General features: G+C 44.3%; 4 protein-coding genes across 4 annotated transcripts; 1 reads left to right on the plus strand and 3 right to left on the minus strand.

The window, feature by feature from the left end:
- Positions 1 to 2,260: 2,260 nt before the first annotated feature.
- Positions 2,261 to 5,743, plus strand: RhiXN_09702 (ABC transporter; the record flags this gene model as incomplete). Its single annotated transcript, XM_043329518.1, has 12 exons — positions 2,261 to 2,738; positions 2,788 to 3,428; positions 3,481 to 3,757; positions 3,820 to 3,887; positions 3,934 to 4,066; positions 4,130 to 4,170; positions 4,228 to 4,326; positions 4,381 to 4,540; positions 4,592 to 4,797; positions 4,863 to 5,149; positions 5,198 to 5,311; positions 5,362 to 5,743. The coding sequence occupies 12 exons, from the start codon at positions 2,261 to 2,263 to the stop codon at positions 5,741 to 5,743; spliced, it is 2,886 nt and encodes a 961-aa protein (XP_043182352.1).
- Positions 5,744 to 6,297: 554 nt separating this feature from the next.
- On the minus strand, positions 6,298 to 7,113 carry RhiXN_09703 (uncharacterized protein; the record flags this gene model as incomplete). The annotated part of the gene is made up of 1 exon (XM_043329519.1): positions 6,298 to 7,113. The coding sequence occupies one exon, from the start codon at positions 7,111 to 7,113 to the stop codon at positions 6,298 to 6,300; it is 816 nt and encodes a 271-aa protein (XP_043182353.1).
- Positions 7,114 to 13,351: 6,238 nt separating this feature from the next.
- Positions 13,352 to 14,838, minus strand: RhiXN_09704 (Retrotransposable element Tf2 protein; the record flags this gene model as incomplete). The annotated part of the gene is made up of 3 exons (XM_043329520.1): positions 13,352 to 13,758; positions 14,043 to 14,479; positions 14,525 to 14,838. The coding sequence occupies 3 exons, from the start codon at positions 14,836 to 14,838 to the stop codon at positions 13,352 to 13,354; spliced, it is 1,158 nt and encodes a 385-aa protein (XP_043182354.1).
- A 574-nt stretch (positions 14,839 to 15,412) lies between these two features.
- Positions 15,413 to 15,928, minus strand: RhiXN_09705 (Retrotransposable element Tf2 protein; the record flags this gene model as incomplete). The annotated part of the gene is made up of 1 exon (XM_043329521.1): positions 15,413 to 15,928. The coding sequence occupies one exon, from the start codon at positions 15,926 to 15,928 to the stop codon at positions 15,413 to 15,415; it is 516 nt and encodes a 171-aa protein (XP_043182355.1).
- Between the last annotated feature and the right edge of the window lie 87 nt (positions 15,929 to 16,015).

Below are 16,015 nucleotides of genomic sequence, written 5' to 3' on the forward strand. Positions count from 1 at the left end.
CATTGTGCATGGTGCATGTTCTGTTCAACGCCTTTGTTGGGCGCTTTATCGATCCAAACTACGACCTCGATAGTACTAGTTGTATCTATACTTGTCCATCAACGATCGATCGGATACAACCTAAAGCCAGAGAACCACCCTCCATTATTGATTCGGGGATTGTTAGACATTTCAGATATGGCATTGAGCTAATAAAAGAGCATATGACCATAGGCGTGAGTCTATCTGACTCAGGAAACGAGAAACTAACGTACAGAATCCAGCACGTTTGATGCTGTGGGCCGTATGCCTGGATCGTGTCTCTAACAACTCGAGAGTGACACCCATTTTGGTTGGCCACTTTCACTGCCCTTGATTTATTCGCCTGACGAATGGGGAGCTCCCTTTTCATAACCTTAAACAACACTGACATGTCGTCCTTAACATTTGAGTATGGGACGTCGCCAGTGAATATCTCCTGTGGATGATGCGTCAGATGTAATGTAGAACATTATGCGCTGATCTCACAAGCATTGTCTAGTAGAAGATTTAGATCGTTTATACAAAGGCGTCCTCTGATAAGTGCTTGCCACTCCAAGAGCATATATATTAGTTAATTTGTTTTTTTTTGTTGCATCTTCCTTTAGTAGCTCTGGTTCGCAGTAATTGAGTCAGTGAGACGAGTCATCCTATACGCAGTCGTACGCGCAGCACTTAGCTATACAACTCGGTAGACTTCTTAGGATGCGTAAAGACTCGCTATTGAGCCCTCCATTTTCACTATATGCGCATTACTTACTGCACTCTACTGTAGTAGGGGCCCGGTTTGGGCGTCGCCCCACCTGCCGATTGTACTCGACAATGTGGCAGCGAGCCATTCCATGTATGCAGGCACGCACACATATACCACTTTTAGAAGCGAGAGGCCCACCACCGTTCAGTAGGAAAGCTAGATCCAAAGAGATCCAAAGAGCCTGGGAGCTGGAATGCCTTTCTTAGATAGAGCCGCTGGTGGTAGTGGCAGTAGACTCCGCGATAAGATAGGCACTGTTAGCTTATTGCCGCATGGGGGAGGGGGTTCTATGAAGAGCATTATCGCCGCGCTTCAGAAGTGTAAACGTATTGACAATAGCTATAGTCATGTTCCACTATTTTTCGGACAGATATATGATAGGTAGAGAGAACGATCAAAATTAAATTAATATTGGGTAATATAGGCCCGTGAACGACACGATCCATTTGTTTGTTTAATTATATATACACGTTACGATCATAGGCTGGTGAATCTATAAGTCTACTCCATAGTGCTCACTGTACAAGGTTATAATACTGAAAATTAGTGCGTGTGTTTAAGTGAGAATTGAGCTGAAATCAAGGTCAATACATACTGATTTTAGGTATCAAATCTTCCATAGTCTGATTCATGCTGAGGGAGGCATACTAAAATTGTAATTTTCAGGTCATATCCTACTGGAAAAAGGAATCTTTTACTGATGTACTGATTTTCAGGATCTTATCACACCACAGTGGCTCAAGGACGCATTTCAAATAATACTTTCTGAGAGAACATTGCTGGTCTCATTATGGATTAATATCGTATGCGTTCTGGCCATAGGCCTTTCAAAACACAGTTATCGTAATGTTGTAGAACTCGACGGAAAAAATACTCCTAGCGCTACAAGTTGCTCCAAGGGGTCAACAGAACCCTTGTGATCGCCACTTTGCTGTATTTAGCGAAAAGGACCAAGGTATTCCATCGGTAGGATGAGAAAGTAAGATGTGGATTACTGACCTCGCTAGATCTCTTGATTACAGTTCAGCTGTTTGGGGTCTGGCGAAATTAGTTCTGAATGGATTCCTAGTTGGGGATTGTGATAGGGACAATAAGGCCAGTCAGGCACTAAAATTGAATCAATCACGCACGCGTATTAGACCTAATTACTGACCAATAAATGCTACTAGAAACGACGCGGCTCAAAATGGACGCCCATAATCAGATTTTTCGAGGAGTATCGTCCTGACCGCCGTGATATCACAGAAGCAGGTCAAGAGCCTGTGGGATGTGGCTGTGTAATCGGACTATTCTTTGTCAATCACCACAGGATTTGTCTCTGAGATCTGGGAAGATTCTCACTGCACAATCTCTTAAATCTTCTCGGGCGGGTTAACACGCCGAGAATGCCGCTATCAGAATGTATCCATGGCTTAGCAATTGTGCGTTGAGTCCGGTCTAATCGGTGTAGCTAATAGGGCTGGTGATATACAATCTCCCCATACCACCATGACACCGTCGCCTCAAGTATTATTTCAACTCCGGACGACGGAATGTATCGCACTGCTGGTAATTCTGCTTGTATCTCTGCTACCCAAAGGTGTTAGAAGGATCGAACCCCCCTCCACCGACGTAGTCTTGGAGATAAGGACTGTTGTACGAGCTATCCAAACACCTCGAAAGCAACTCATAGTGTTCCTGTTGAGTTTGGTTGCACTCACTGCTCTTCTTGACGGCTCGGTGACCGTGGCTAATGCGCTTTTTAAGCGCGTCTTTGAAACGAAAATTCCGGCTTGGAAGGGGTCCGAGTTCTATTCAGTCGTTCTGTTTGTGACATTTACAGGATTTGCTATAGTCAGTCTTTTGAAGGAGGCGCACCATCATCCAATTTGGCAGTCTAAGCTACTCAAGCTTTTTGTGTTTGTCGCCCTATTATTTGATACGGCACTCGCAATCCTCATTCCTATTGTCATACCGATCTGGAGGAGTAAGTAGTTGGCTGATTAGTTATTGACCAAGTTAACCTCTACTTTCAGTTCGTTCCAGCACAAAGTCAACTACCCCAGGAATTTTGGATTCTACCCCATCGCTTGGGATCACACCTGCACTTCATTTCGGTCTCACCGTGTTTCGTGTGCTTATTCTGGCAGTGCTTTTTACTACGCTATTCTTTCCCCGCATTACATACGAACCTATCGAGCAGAATGAATCCGTTCCCCGGACTGACGAGACGCCTTTGTTGATCCCAGCTGCGGTGGCCGCATCAACACAATCTTCCGCAGAACCGGGGTCTTCCAAACCCAAATATGGTACCTTTAACGGTAGCAACACCACCCCACCTGGAGGTGTTTCCACCTCTGCTCCAGGCACTAGTGTCCAGGCGCCAACAATCCCAGTACCAACTGAGCCTACCTGGTACGAAAACGGTGCGCGACTTATGCGGTTAACCTCGTACCTGTGGCCTTCCAGGAATATCGGTTTGCAGCTTCTGGCATTCATATGCTTGCTTATCGTTGCTGTTGGCCGCATCGTCAATGCGGCGATTCCTTTCCAGTTCAGTACAGTTGTTGATACTCTCGCTCAGCCAGATGCTCCTCATGGCATATGGGGTCCGCTTCTGTGGTATATCGTTCTTAGGTTTCTCAGTAGTTCTGGAGGATTAAACGCGCTGCGCAGTGTGAGGTTAATTTGACCCATACCTGTAGAGTGATACTCATATCTTGTTATAGGTTCTCTGGGCACCTGTGATACAATTCTCTGACCGCTCCCTATCCCAGCTCGCATTTGATCACTTACTCAATCTTTCGCTCGCGTGGCATACTCGTCGCAAGACCGGCGAGGTTTTAAGGATTCTCGATCGTGGTGCTTCGATCAAGCAAATATTCGAACTTTTGATCTTTACTCTTTTACCAACTGCCGCTGATACTTTCATTGCGGTGTGGATCTTCTTTTGGTACTTTGGACCTGCTATGAGCGTCTTTATTGCCACTACTATGGTTCTTTATGGTAAAGTCTTGTTTTCTCCATTGATACGCACTTACGATTTGCGCTCCCATAATATTTGTTAGTCACAACCAGTGCCATGATCACCAACAGGATAAACAATCTGTCAAGAAAAATGGTTGAAACTGATATAGTAAGTGCTACTCGTCCTAAATCTGTCCCCTGGCTCACACCCGCAGACCACTCGTGGCGTTCATACCGACTCTCTCCTAAATTACGAGACGGTCAAGTACTTTAACGGCGAAGCTCACGAGGGAGAGCGTTACCATGAAGCCCTCTCTCGAGTCCAGCAATTTCAGCTTCGCGTAACGGGTGAGTGACATTCTGTCTATACGCCTCACACGAATGCTTGACAACTGATTTTGGTTCTCGTAGCTTCCCTAAACCTCATGAGTCTGTCTCAGAACCTTGTGCTTGTGAGTATATGCATTTCAATAATGTGAATTCGATGCATAACTAACATGCCACCGTAGACTGCTGGCCTACTTGTTGGTTCATTACTCATCATCTTCGACTCGACCCATCAAGATGTTATGAAACGATTTGTTGTGTTTATTACCTATCTAGCAGAGGTAGGATAATGAATTAAAATACATTATTATATAATGCATACTGAACACTATTAGCTCTATAGCCCGTTGACGGCCTTCGCGCTCCTCTATCGTACCATCAGTCAAAGCTTGGTCGACGCCGAACGCTTGTTAGACCTTCTCGACGAACCTTCAGAAGTACGAGATAAGCCTAGTGCCAAAGATCTTGTGGTGACCGATGGCGTTATCGAATTCGGTGTGCTACTCTCTAATTGAACCTATCCGAATATTAATCACAAGTGCCTAGATAATGTGACTTTCTCCTACGATGGTCGTGCAACTGCGCTCAAAGGCGTCTCTTTCAAAGTCCCCAAGGGCGGTTCGCTCGCTCTTGTAGGCGAGTCTGGCTCCGGCAAGAGCACGATTTTAAAGCTCCTGTATCGTTTCTACGACCTTGCTCCCAGCGATGGTGCTATCCGTATTGACGGACAAGACATTCGCGATGTCACCCAGGTATGTTAACACACCACAGGGAATTACACGATAGATTACTCATTAGCATATACCCTGATAAACAGGCAAGTCTTCGAAGGGCGATCGGCATTGTGCCCCAAGACTGCGTTCTATTTAACAATACCATTGCTTATAATATTGGCTATGGAAAATTGGGTTCATCGACCGAGGAGATCGAAAATGCGGCTCGGGCGGCTCAAATACACGAGCGTATCATCTCCTTCCCAGACGGCTACGAAACCATTGTTGGTGAACGTGGTGTGAGGTTGAGTGGTGGTGAGAAGCAGCGTGTTGGGATTGCTCGCACTATCCTTAAAGCCTCACCCGTAATCTTATTGGACGAAGCTACTTCGTGAGCTTATCTATCACTCTAATGTTATGGCCTAATAATGTTCGACAGTGCACTAGATACGAGCACCGAGCGGGATATTCAAAAGGCGCTTCAAAATTTGACCGAGGGGCGTTCGTCAGTATCAATTGCTCACCGCCTATCAACCATTTCCAAGTCTGATTTGTGAGTACCAAGAGTCTCCACTGCTTACACTCCGAGCTGATGTTAGACAGAATCCTCGTATTTCATCAGGGAGAAATTATCGAATCGGGCACCCAACGTGAATTGATTGAACTTGGTGGCCGATTTGCCGCTATGTGGACTGACCAAGTGTCCTCGGTGAACGAAAATCGCGTACCACCCCGAGCCGCCGGACAGAACGGGCCTGGGACTCCTCCTGAAACCGCAGTCACCTCCGGACTTCATATTCTTCCCTCCGGAGAATTCGTTCCTACTGGTGTCGCCTCCAAGCACCCCGAACCTATCAAACCCAAGCGCCAAGAACTCAGTTCAGGCTCGACGCGCGAAGTCCGACCCGATGTCACATTTGCTACTGTCGCATCTAGGGAACCTACTACCTCTCAGCTTATTAGCACTTCCCAAATAGATAATTAATATAAATCACAGTGCCTATGTTGTCAGTATGATCACCTGTGTTAATGCGGGATACTATCGTTACGAAGAGGAAAAATCATGGATATGGTCACGGGCATGAATAAACATTTGATCCCGAAGCTTGTTGTTCTCGGATCTGGTGCAACGAATAGTGAGGGGTCAGTGTCCAGCCGGCTCGGATGTTAAATACAATCCCAGGAGAGATACCTCTCTGCAATAGAATATGCTCAATGTTGGTATTGACCGAGTGTATATCCGGTAAATTTCAGGCTATACGCAGGCCATAGGAACTTTAAATTCCAGTGTCTTGCAGTCGTTCTAAGTGATCAGATTTTACAATTATGATATCTCCACAATTATAAGTTAATAACTACAGTAATATGCGAGATAAATAATAATGCTACACGAGACTCGAATTGTCGGGAACGCAGGATGCTCGAACAATGAAACATATAGATCAGTGCATGATACAAGGAGTCATAGGAATCCAGTCGTGCATATAAACAAGAAGTCAAAGTGAATGATGCTCCATAGGAATCTCGAAACGAAACAATTTAATCTTTCAAACAAGCGGATATGGCTGAGACTCTGAGTGAGCAAATCGGGAACGTAATGGCCATTATATCATCGATTAGGCTGCTCCCAAAGCTGTCAATCTCGGGGTTTGCTTTAACCACTTCAAGGGCGTCGGAGGCGCATATAGCCGGCCCGCATTTGCAATCACTGAGTCGCCCTTTGCAGAGTTGATTCTTCATGCGAGCGACTTCAGCATCTGACGGTGCCTCTTTCGCACATTCATACATAGGTTCATATATCGCAAATTTCGATTGAGAATTAGGCTCAAGAGTTCGTAAAGGAGGTGGAAGCGACCGAAGAGGAGCAAGAAGACCGATCGTGAGAGCTGGCATGGGAGACCCAGAGTTCAAGGCATAATCAGGTGATGGCGAAGTGGAGATCGGATGTGTTGTTGAGACGTGCTTTATGGAAGGTTGAGACGTCCGTACGGGGGCAGCACGCTCCTCGTCAGTAGATGCAGGTATAAGCGGTACGGTGATTGTTACAGGCTGAGCTGGGGTGTCTGGCGCCCGTCTCTTTGAATGGAGGTTGGTGGAAGGGTTCCATGCTGGACGCGTACTAGTACGCGCCGAAATCTTTGGCTGGAGTCGATTTGATTCGAATGCCCGAAACTGCTTCCTCTGACTTATAGTGGTGTTTTTACAGGCGCCTGTGAATGTGGTAGGAGAGCAAGATTGACGATGGATCTTTTGGCGCTGGGTGGCTATTACAAGAGTGCGAGCGCGATGAGAATTGGTTGACTGGCTATAGCCTGACTGTGGGCGCTGAGAGAGAATAGCTGTAGAGGAAGGCATAGCTAGATGGCTATACACGGTGCTACTTTTATTTGCCTATGTCATAAAGATAGGTTAATATGCGGAAGACCGGCGAATATTAGAATGCTACTGACTCGTGTTCCGACCTTCTGTTAGGCAGAGGGTAGTAGCGTTGGGGGTGATAAGATGTTCGGGATGTATAGCAGGAAGAACAGAAGACATGGGGCTTATAATTTGATGGAGAATGTTGCACAGCGATCGGCTATCTCCCAAAATGGAAAAATGAGTGGCATTATTGTGCCAATTATGCCAATGACACACAAACAGCCCCATTCATCAAACGCTAGTAACGAGGAGAGGCGAGTGGGCAAACAAGAAGGGCGATCTATAAGGGTATGTGCAGCGGCAGAGGGGTCCTTGGGTGAGATGGGCGTGCCGACCAGCGAGTAGGTCCGATCCAACGGCCCCATCTAAACCTCACGAAGAGCCATGGGCTCAGACATGCGTGGCTACTAGTTTGAAGATCATTACCTATCTAGACCTCATAACTTCTTCCAGAGCTGGTGGTTATCAGTCGGTTATCCCGACTAGGGCCTTTTTGAAATCGTCCTTGGGAAACTGATCGAGGGTCACCCATGCGGGAGGCAAATTAGCGACCAATATCGGATCCCTGGGAGCTAATCCTCGGGCATGGTTCAGAAATCGGGACTGGGCGTAGGAGATTGAACAAGACAAAGTGTTTCCACAGTCTCTACCTATTTTAGGCGAGAAGGTTCAGCGACTGCTAGCTTAGGCTCTCGCTACCAGATCGAGGCTTAGCCCTTGGAGGGTGGAGTGAACATCGCACCGTGAGATGAGCTGCTTTTCTGGTTGGCGGAAGTCTAAGTGAAATAAATCCTGGGAAAATCTGACAATCAGGATTTATGAGTCATAGAGTGATGGGTGGTGGGAGGGCATAATTTGCGCTGTTTCTTTGCCTGAATCCATTGGTTGGTGAATTAACGAGATATTGAGTAGAACTTATTAATCTATACTCCTTAACATAGCGTCCGAAGATTCGGGTACTCTTGTGTGGGGCCGAACATTTGTTCAAACTGGCACGAGATACTATTGGACTGGCAAGGAGGGGCATCCGGAATGTGAAGTCTGCACATGTCAGTATATCAGCTTGAAATTACGGTCGATTGTTATTGGTTCATCGCATGAGAAACGTGAGCGGTCAGGTGTATTGTTGTAGTATCGTATAGCTAATGGTAGCCGAGCATCGCACGCCCAACACGTGCCTTATATCAGGCTCATTGTGGCCAATCGAATTTGGATATATTTACTGTTGCGGCGCTTACCCCAATCACCATAATACTCTCCATTATTCCGAGATAGCCATATGCCACAACAGGGCAAACTGGTGTCTAGACAGGCTGAGTAAAATCCTTATTAACGGCAGTGTTCCAACTGATAATCTGTTGTCACTAGGCTTCATATATCCACAAAGAGTTACCAAGTTCCAGTAAGATCCTAGAAGAGAGCATATATAGCCACAAGGTTGGGTCATGAAAGGCTTTGCTAATTGCAGTTGTGCACAACAATTGTGCCCATTGATGTAGTTCATTTGCAGCTGTCAGAGATGAGGTTAATGTATGCACACCAATAGCACCTCCAGATAAATTGAGACTCTTCCTTGGTGCCTATCTTCTGGCTAGAGTGTGTGCATTAAGAAAAGTTGTCAATTCTAATTGGAACATCATGATACACAGACAAATATGCTTGGTGATGCTGTAAAATACCAGTTTATATCAATGGGAGAACAAGATGATAAGATTATCTGAAGTAAGATCTGTTATAGATAGGGAAAATAGGCAGTAAAGTAATATACTCAAAAAGGAAAGAAAGAAACTAAATAAGGGAGTAGGATAAAAAGAGTAACTGATTAACTATAAAAGGTAACAATCTTACAAAGATAAATGTTAGAAGAATTCTAATGATGAGGAAGTAAGAGTATATTAGGGTAGCTAATTAACCCACTAGAGAATAAAGTAGTTAGTATCAGGGTGATCCCTACCAATAACTAGTAATAAGCGTATTACTGTTTAGCAGGCAACACAAGGTACAAGCAGAGTAGTGTATAACCTAAAGACCAGTCTCTGGAACTCACTGTAATTTAATTGAGATTTATGTAAATTTATTTCCCTGTCTCCAACAGCTGACAAGGGGGTAAGGGCATTGTGGAAGCACCAAATACTTAGCAGACTGCCAGGAAGTCTTGGCAGGGTTGCACTCAAGCTAGTTCTAGGTTCCCTGTATAGGTTGGGGCCATCCTAAAAGCTATATATTCTGAGCTTAAGAGCCTTTAGGCTGATTTACTATGTATGATACTTAAAGAAATCAATAGAAGAAGTTCTTAAGAGTCACACTAGGCTGAGAGAGGATGGTAAAAAATGAGATGCATTCAAAAAGGCCAGTTCAAGGGGCTATTTATACCCTTGGAGGCCTGTGATTACTATATACAGTAGGGTAAAATACATGACAAGATGAATAGAGATGAGATGTTAAGTGAGAGCCAGTCTCATAAGGCCATGCCTTATAAGAGTTAGCCTCCAGTTCTAAAAATATCCTTCCCCTCACTAAGACACTTTAGGAAAAGGCTGAAACAAGCTGTGCTCTTAGTGAGGCCCAGACCTTCCTCTTAGCTACTCAGGTCAGTAGTTTCTGGAAAGCAGAGTGCTTACTTAAGAACAGTCTTCCAGTTAAACTTAAGTTATTAAGTCTTTCCTTCAAGGGGCTGTTTCTCCCTTAATACCTTGAGTATTTACATGATTAAAAATAGTAGGAAATATAGAAAAATTCAAGGAATCTTTCTATGTGTTTTACAAGTGTCTGTCTACATTAATCTCAAGGCTAAATCATGTTTGCTTTGCTGTTCTTTATTATTTTATCCTGTTCCATAACAAGATCCCAACTGTGAAGTCCTGACAAATGCTCTGGGCAGCACAATGTTTTTGTGCAGTAGGTTCAACAACAGAAGGTCCAAGACATACAGCTACTGCATTACCTAATCCTGAACTACCCCTTAATTAATTATCAACTCTTGTTAGGATATTGTTGTAGACACACTTGATACTAGGGAATTTATTCCCATTTTCTCAAATTTAAGCAAAGACAAATGGACCACCTTTTCAGTCACTTGACTTTGGTGCTGTCCTAGAAATAGTGCGGGATGGTGTGGGGGTTGGTGCTTGCAGCCAACTAAGTACAAGTAGAACTGCTTAAGGTGGTGAGCAGGTATCCTGCAACAACTGTTGTAAATTGGGGGAAAAGAGGTTGAGACTCTGGTGCTGAGCAGAGTCTGTGTTGGAAGATTCCCAATTTCCAAGCTGAGTAAAGAAGTAGCTTCTTTGGGGTTCTAAGGGTCTATGTTATGGATATGACATTTCTTCAATAATCTGTACTTATTTCATTAATTACACTAGTAATCTTACAGTAAACAAATGAGATAAAGATGCAAACTAAGGTTTTCAAGGTCCCTCTATCCAATAGTGACCTTTGCAAAACCTACAAACCTCAGGAATACCCTCAATATGCAATGCCTTTTGCATATATGCTGTTTTCTCACTCATTTAAATATACATAAATTCAGCTGAGTAGATAAACAGTAACAAGTAATATTTCTCTTGTTTGTAGTATTTATTATTCAAGACTCTATCTTGTGGCTACACACAGAAATATTCAGGGTCCCCCCTGTTGCATAGGCAAGTGCTCTGGTGCTTAATCAGCCCTTAAGCGCCAACGCACTAAATGCGCCTTTTCTCCATCACCTGGGCATCCCACACTGCCGAATTGCTTGCGCTTAGGTGCGCCTGTTTGTGCGCTCCAGAATGCTGGGTCAAAATCCCAAAACGGACCACATTTGGCAGCATTATGCCCCATTTACTGTAAGTACCCAATGCAGCAGTATCATACCTTTGGGACTGTTTACTCCAAGGGTGAAACACTTAGCCTTGGGACATCTAAGGACCCACACAGGTAAATACTGCCTTGGAGCAAACATTGCCTTGGGGCAAATATTAGGATCTGTTGTTTGTTTACTATGTACCAAAGTATTGGCTCCCTCAAGTGTTTCAGTTGCCACATGTACCTCCTGTACCCCCTCTTGGTATCAATCATGTATATACTTGTTTGTGCGCCTTCTCAGGGTATAAAAGGACCCTGTGAAGACGCTTCTAATCCATCCATTTATCCACTCTTATATATTGACATATACACACAAGCCTTTAACAGCTTATCTGCGCATTTACTTTAGTGATTGACTCACTGTAAATAGCATAGGAGGTTATTTGGCGCACTAAGACCATAGGCCAGTCCCAACAGACACAGGGTAACCTATTAGTGTACTTACTGTAACCCTGTGCCCCTTGACTGTCACAGTTGTTGAGTTCAACATTGAGTATAGTGCAACAATACTGTAAGGATTGTTGTGATTGAGTGATAGTGTTTCAATCCACCATACTCCCTATATTGTAGATAGCTTTATCTACAATATCTCATAAATCCTAGATATATTTTAGGTAAACCCCATAAGTCTTAAGTCTTACTTAAGCATATATAAGTCCTATACTTATTAGGCAAATCTTATAAATCCTGTACATTAGTCAGGTAACCCTCTTACCTAAGGTACTATCCCAGAGACTTTAGGTATACATACCCTTAGTCACTTAGGCTTAAGTAACATTAGTCTAAGGTACTATACATAACCAACCACCTGCACTTGATAGTTGGTAGACTATTTGTTAGGAGTTGTTATTCCTGATAACCTAGCCTATATTGTGCATATATTCTGTGCATATATTCTGATTCTTAATAGTAGTTCTTAGTTATTCCCATATACATTTTGTATATAGTAATTCTTTCTTACTCCTGTACTTACATGACTCTTAACACAGGGCCTTACAGCCCAGGTTATCTACTAAGTCACTAAGTACCATTGTCATTGCCTTAAGCAGCTTGCTCACTGTACATACATAGCTGGTCATTGCCTGTAGGGCTTTGGTCATTGTAGATAGGTGTCTTGTTGTTGTAGGTAGATCACACGCCACCCTAGGTGGTTTCTCATTGTATTTCCCACATGGCCATAAGCACCAGCTACCTTGACATCCTTACAGATGTCTAGGACACTAGGTAATTGACCTTACATTGGTTGCAAACCATTCTGCACCACCCACTAAGTACCAACCAACAAGAAGAGTACCTGTACTAGCACAACCAATAACATGTGATTGGGGCCACCTTGCAGGATGTCATAACCCATATATGGAAGGGTTATTACCATATATATCCACTGTCAAAGATATATATAGTATATATGATGCACAGTGATATATTAATAATATAAGTTGCTGGGGGATGTTGCACTCCCCCTGCCCCCCTAGCCGCAGGCCAATGTTAAGGGAGCCTGTGGGCAAGGTCTGAATAATATATTATTTTAGAAGAGATTATGTCACCCCCCCCCACCTCAAATCCGTAGTAGTTTAGTATAGTATTTGATAAAGGACTGGAGGGGGGGAGGTCATGTGACCTGGACTTAGAGAATATCACTAAGTCCAGCCATGTCAACCATAAGTCTCTTATGTGTGGGAACCTGGGGGTTCTGAGTGCATAAGTGCAAGTATATGCGTGTTTCCGGTGGCTGTAGTGTGTACCATGAGTGCCCTGGTATGTGAATAGAGGGCACAACAGGGGTGTGGCTCATGTGTTGTACACCACTGTAAGGTGGGTACACGCTGGTGAAGGCAGGTGCTTAGGGCCGTACTACTACAAGCAAGACTTTATGTAATCTGACTAATAGGCTATACTAAGGTTGCGTAAGGCAACCAACTACTCTATACTACTGACAAAGGGGCCTTAGGCCTAGGAGGTGTGGTGAGTTAAGTGGGAGTGGACATCTGAGATCCAATGGGGGCTGGCTACTTAGCTGGCTGGGTAATCCTCCTCAATTCATATGAGACAAGGTAAAATCAACTTGGGGTCTCCAAGCAATTTTCCCACTGTATATATAGACAAAGGGGCGCTATCTACATGGTCTGTGCACGTGAGAAAAGAAGTACATGAGTGAAATAAGAAGAGTGCTGTGGGCTGTGCAGAAGCGTGGATTTCTCCTAAGTGCCCTTGGCACGGCATCTTGGCATGGCATCTTGGCATAATAAGTGCCAAGATCACATGATTGAAAAACATAAGGTAAAGGGTTTGGAAAAAATAGTGAAAATATCAGAAAAATCAGGTGGTTCTAATGGTATATGTTAAGGGAGTGTAACATTGCCCCCCCCCCTGAAAGGCTCTTGGCAGAGTCACAAGCCTTTTTCAGTTGTGACTTGTTGAAGCATTGGATTTCCTTGTGACTGTGTTCCAGTAGTTCCTCAGGTTCCCAAGAGTTGTCCTCTGGGCCATATCCCTTCCATTTGATAATGTAAAACCACTTTCTGCATTGTTTTTTAGAGTCAATGATCTGCTCCACTTCATATTCCTCTTCTCCTTCTATTGTCTCAGGAGGAGGTTGTTCTGGGAATGGTTGACTTGGAGATTTGTGACTCTTGGATAGTAGCCCTATGTAAAATACATCATGGATTTTCAGGGTTTCCAGGAGTTTCAGGTGGTACACGTGGCTGGAAATCTTTTCTGTGATCTCAAAGGGGCCTAGTCATTTTGGGTCCAATTTGTTAGAGTTGGTCCTGAGTTCTATGTTTTTTCCATCTAGCCAAACTTTTTTGCCAACTGAGTATTCTGGGACTGTTCCTTTATCTTGGGTCATCCTTTCCTTGCTCATCCTAAGTGTCATAAACAGAGGAAAATAGAACTAGCCAGAATTGAACCAGCTTGACCACTAAGCCATAGAGCCCTATTATTCCTCTGCTGACAACCCATGATTACACCTGCTACCCCCCAAATTTGGGCTTGGGCCAGCATGCAACCACTTGTACTGGTCATGTGACTGTGTCCAGGACATTTCCAGATGTGGGTAATAAACAAGTCCACAAGTCCTTTGGCTGTGACCTTTTTTGAGGTAGGAATAAAGTGGCCAAACTTGGAGAAGGAGTCTATGATTACCAAGATTGCATCATGTCCGTGTGATTTGGGGAACCCTGTGATGAAGTCATAGGAAATTGTATGGAATGGGAAGGGAGGAACTTCTAAGGGTTTGAGGGCAATGACTGGTGCGTGGGGGTGTTGATTGGCCTCACATGTGGGACAGCACTCAACCCATTCCTTGGCAGAGGATTTCATCCCTGGCCACCAATAGTTCCTACTAAGCAATTCCAAGGTTTGTTGTTGGCCTGGGTGGCCTACCAGGGGTGAGTCATGAAATTCTCTTAGTAGCTGTTCCTTTAGGGGTTCTGAGTCTGGTACTACTAGTTTCCTGCAATACCACAATAGGTCTTCCTCCCAATCATAGTCTCAATACGCCTTGCAGATGGAAGGTGGAGCATTATTGGCATCCTCAGTTAGGAATTGGATGATTGGCTCAAGAGAGGGGTCCTCTTTTATCTTTGAACAGATTTCTGTAACTATCTCCAGTTCCTCTTCTGACGTATTGGCAAAAATCTCAGCTGGGATCATGACTTCTGGTTCCATAGGGATGTCAATGTAATTGGCCCTTCTGGATAGTGCATCTGGTTTTCCCAATTGTTTACCAGGTTGGTAGTGGATTTCAAAATTGAAGTCACTCAGGAAAATGCGCCATTGAGCGTGTCTCCGGTTAAAAGTCCAAGCCTGCATCTGTCCTAGACGTCTGTAAGGACGTCAAGGCGGAGGGCGCTTGCAGCCGGGTGTAACTAAGTGAAAACCGCGTAAGGCGGTGAGCAAGCTACCTACGGCAACAACAAGCTATACTATGGTGACCAGGCCTGTAAGGGCAATGGCAAACTATCTAAGTACAACAATGTAGCCGCTTAAGGTGGTGTAGGGCTTAGTAACTAAGTAGTTGCTGGACTTAAGGTCCTTGTACAATGTGTGGAGCAACAAGAGGTAATTGACCTGGGTGTTACCATGGTTGGTTGGCCTCCTTATATATTACAGGGGAGCACTATTTACAAATACATTATATGCAATACCGTATCAAATAAGAACCCCGCTCCGCAGTTGTCCTTACTCATGCATATGTGTCACTTATGTGTCATAGTGATGTCATCAAGTGGAGGTGGCTACGTATGCTGAGGTAAGTGCAGATGGGGACGTGGCTCAGTGCTTAGCGTATGATATAAGCGCCAAGGTCACGTGATTGAAAATGATGTCCGTTTAACTTTGTTTAAATTTGAGAAAATGGGAATAAATTCCCTGGTATTGAGTGTGTCTACAACAGCATCCAATATTCCAGGTTTCCGTGATCTGTGAATACCTGGATTGGCCTGTCTGTTGCTTCTAGGAAGATTTGCCATTCCTCTAATGCCTTGATAATTGCCAGAAGCTCTTTGTCATGTGTATTGTAATTGGCTTCTGCACCTGAAAAGGATTTGGACATGTAAGCTACCGGGTGAAGGTGGTTATCCTTTCCTCTTTGGCTGAGTATGGCTCCCATAGCTACCCCTGATGTGTCCGTTTCAAGGTAATAGGGTAGATCTGGGTTTGAATGGATGAGGACTGGTGACTGGGTGACAAGGGACTTCAATTCCTGGAATGCTTCCTCTTCTGGGTTACTCCATGACCAGGGAGTTTCCTTTTTTGTGAGGTTGTGAAGTGGGTGTGCTACAGAACTAAAGTTGGGGATGAAATGGTGGAGGTAGTTGACAAATCCCAGGAAGGCCTGAACCTCTTTGATTGTTCTAGGTGTGGGCCATGAGGTAACAGCTTCAATCTTTTTCTGGTCCATGGAGAACTGTTGTACACCACTGTAAGGTGGGTACACACTAATGGGAGTGGGTGCTTGAGGCCGTACTACTACAAGCAACTTATGTAA

Source organism: Rhizoctonia solani, chromosome 8 (genome assembly GCF_016906535.1).
Source record: "Rhizoctonia solani chromosome 8, complete sequence".
In the NCBI taxonomy this organism is placed as follows: Eukaryota; Fungi; Basidiomycota; class Agaricomycetes; order Cantharellales; family Ceratobasidiaceae; genus Rhizoctonia; species Rhizoctonia solani.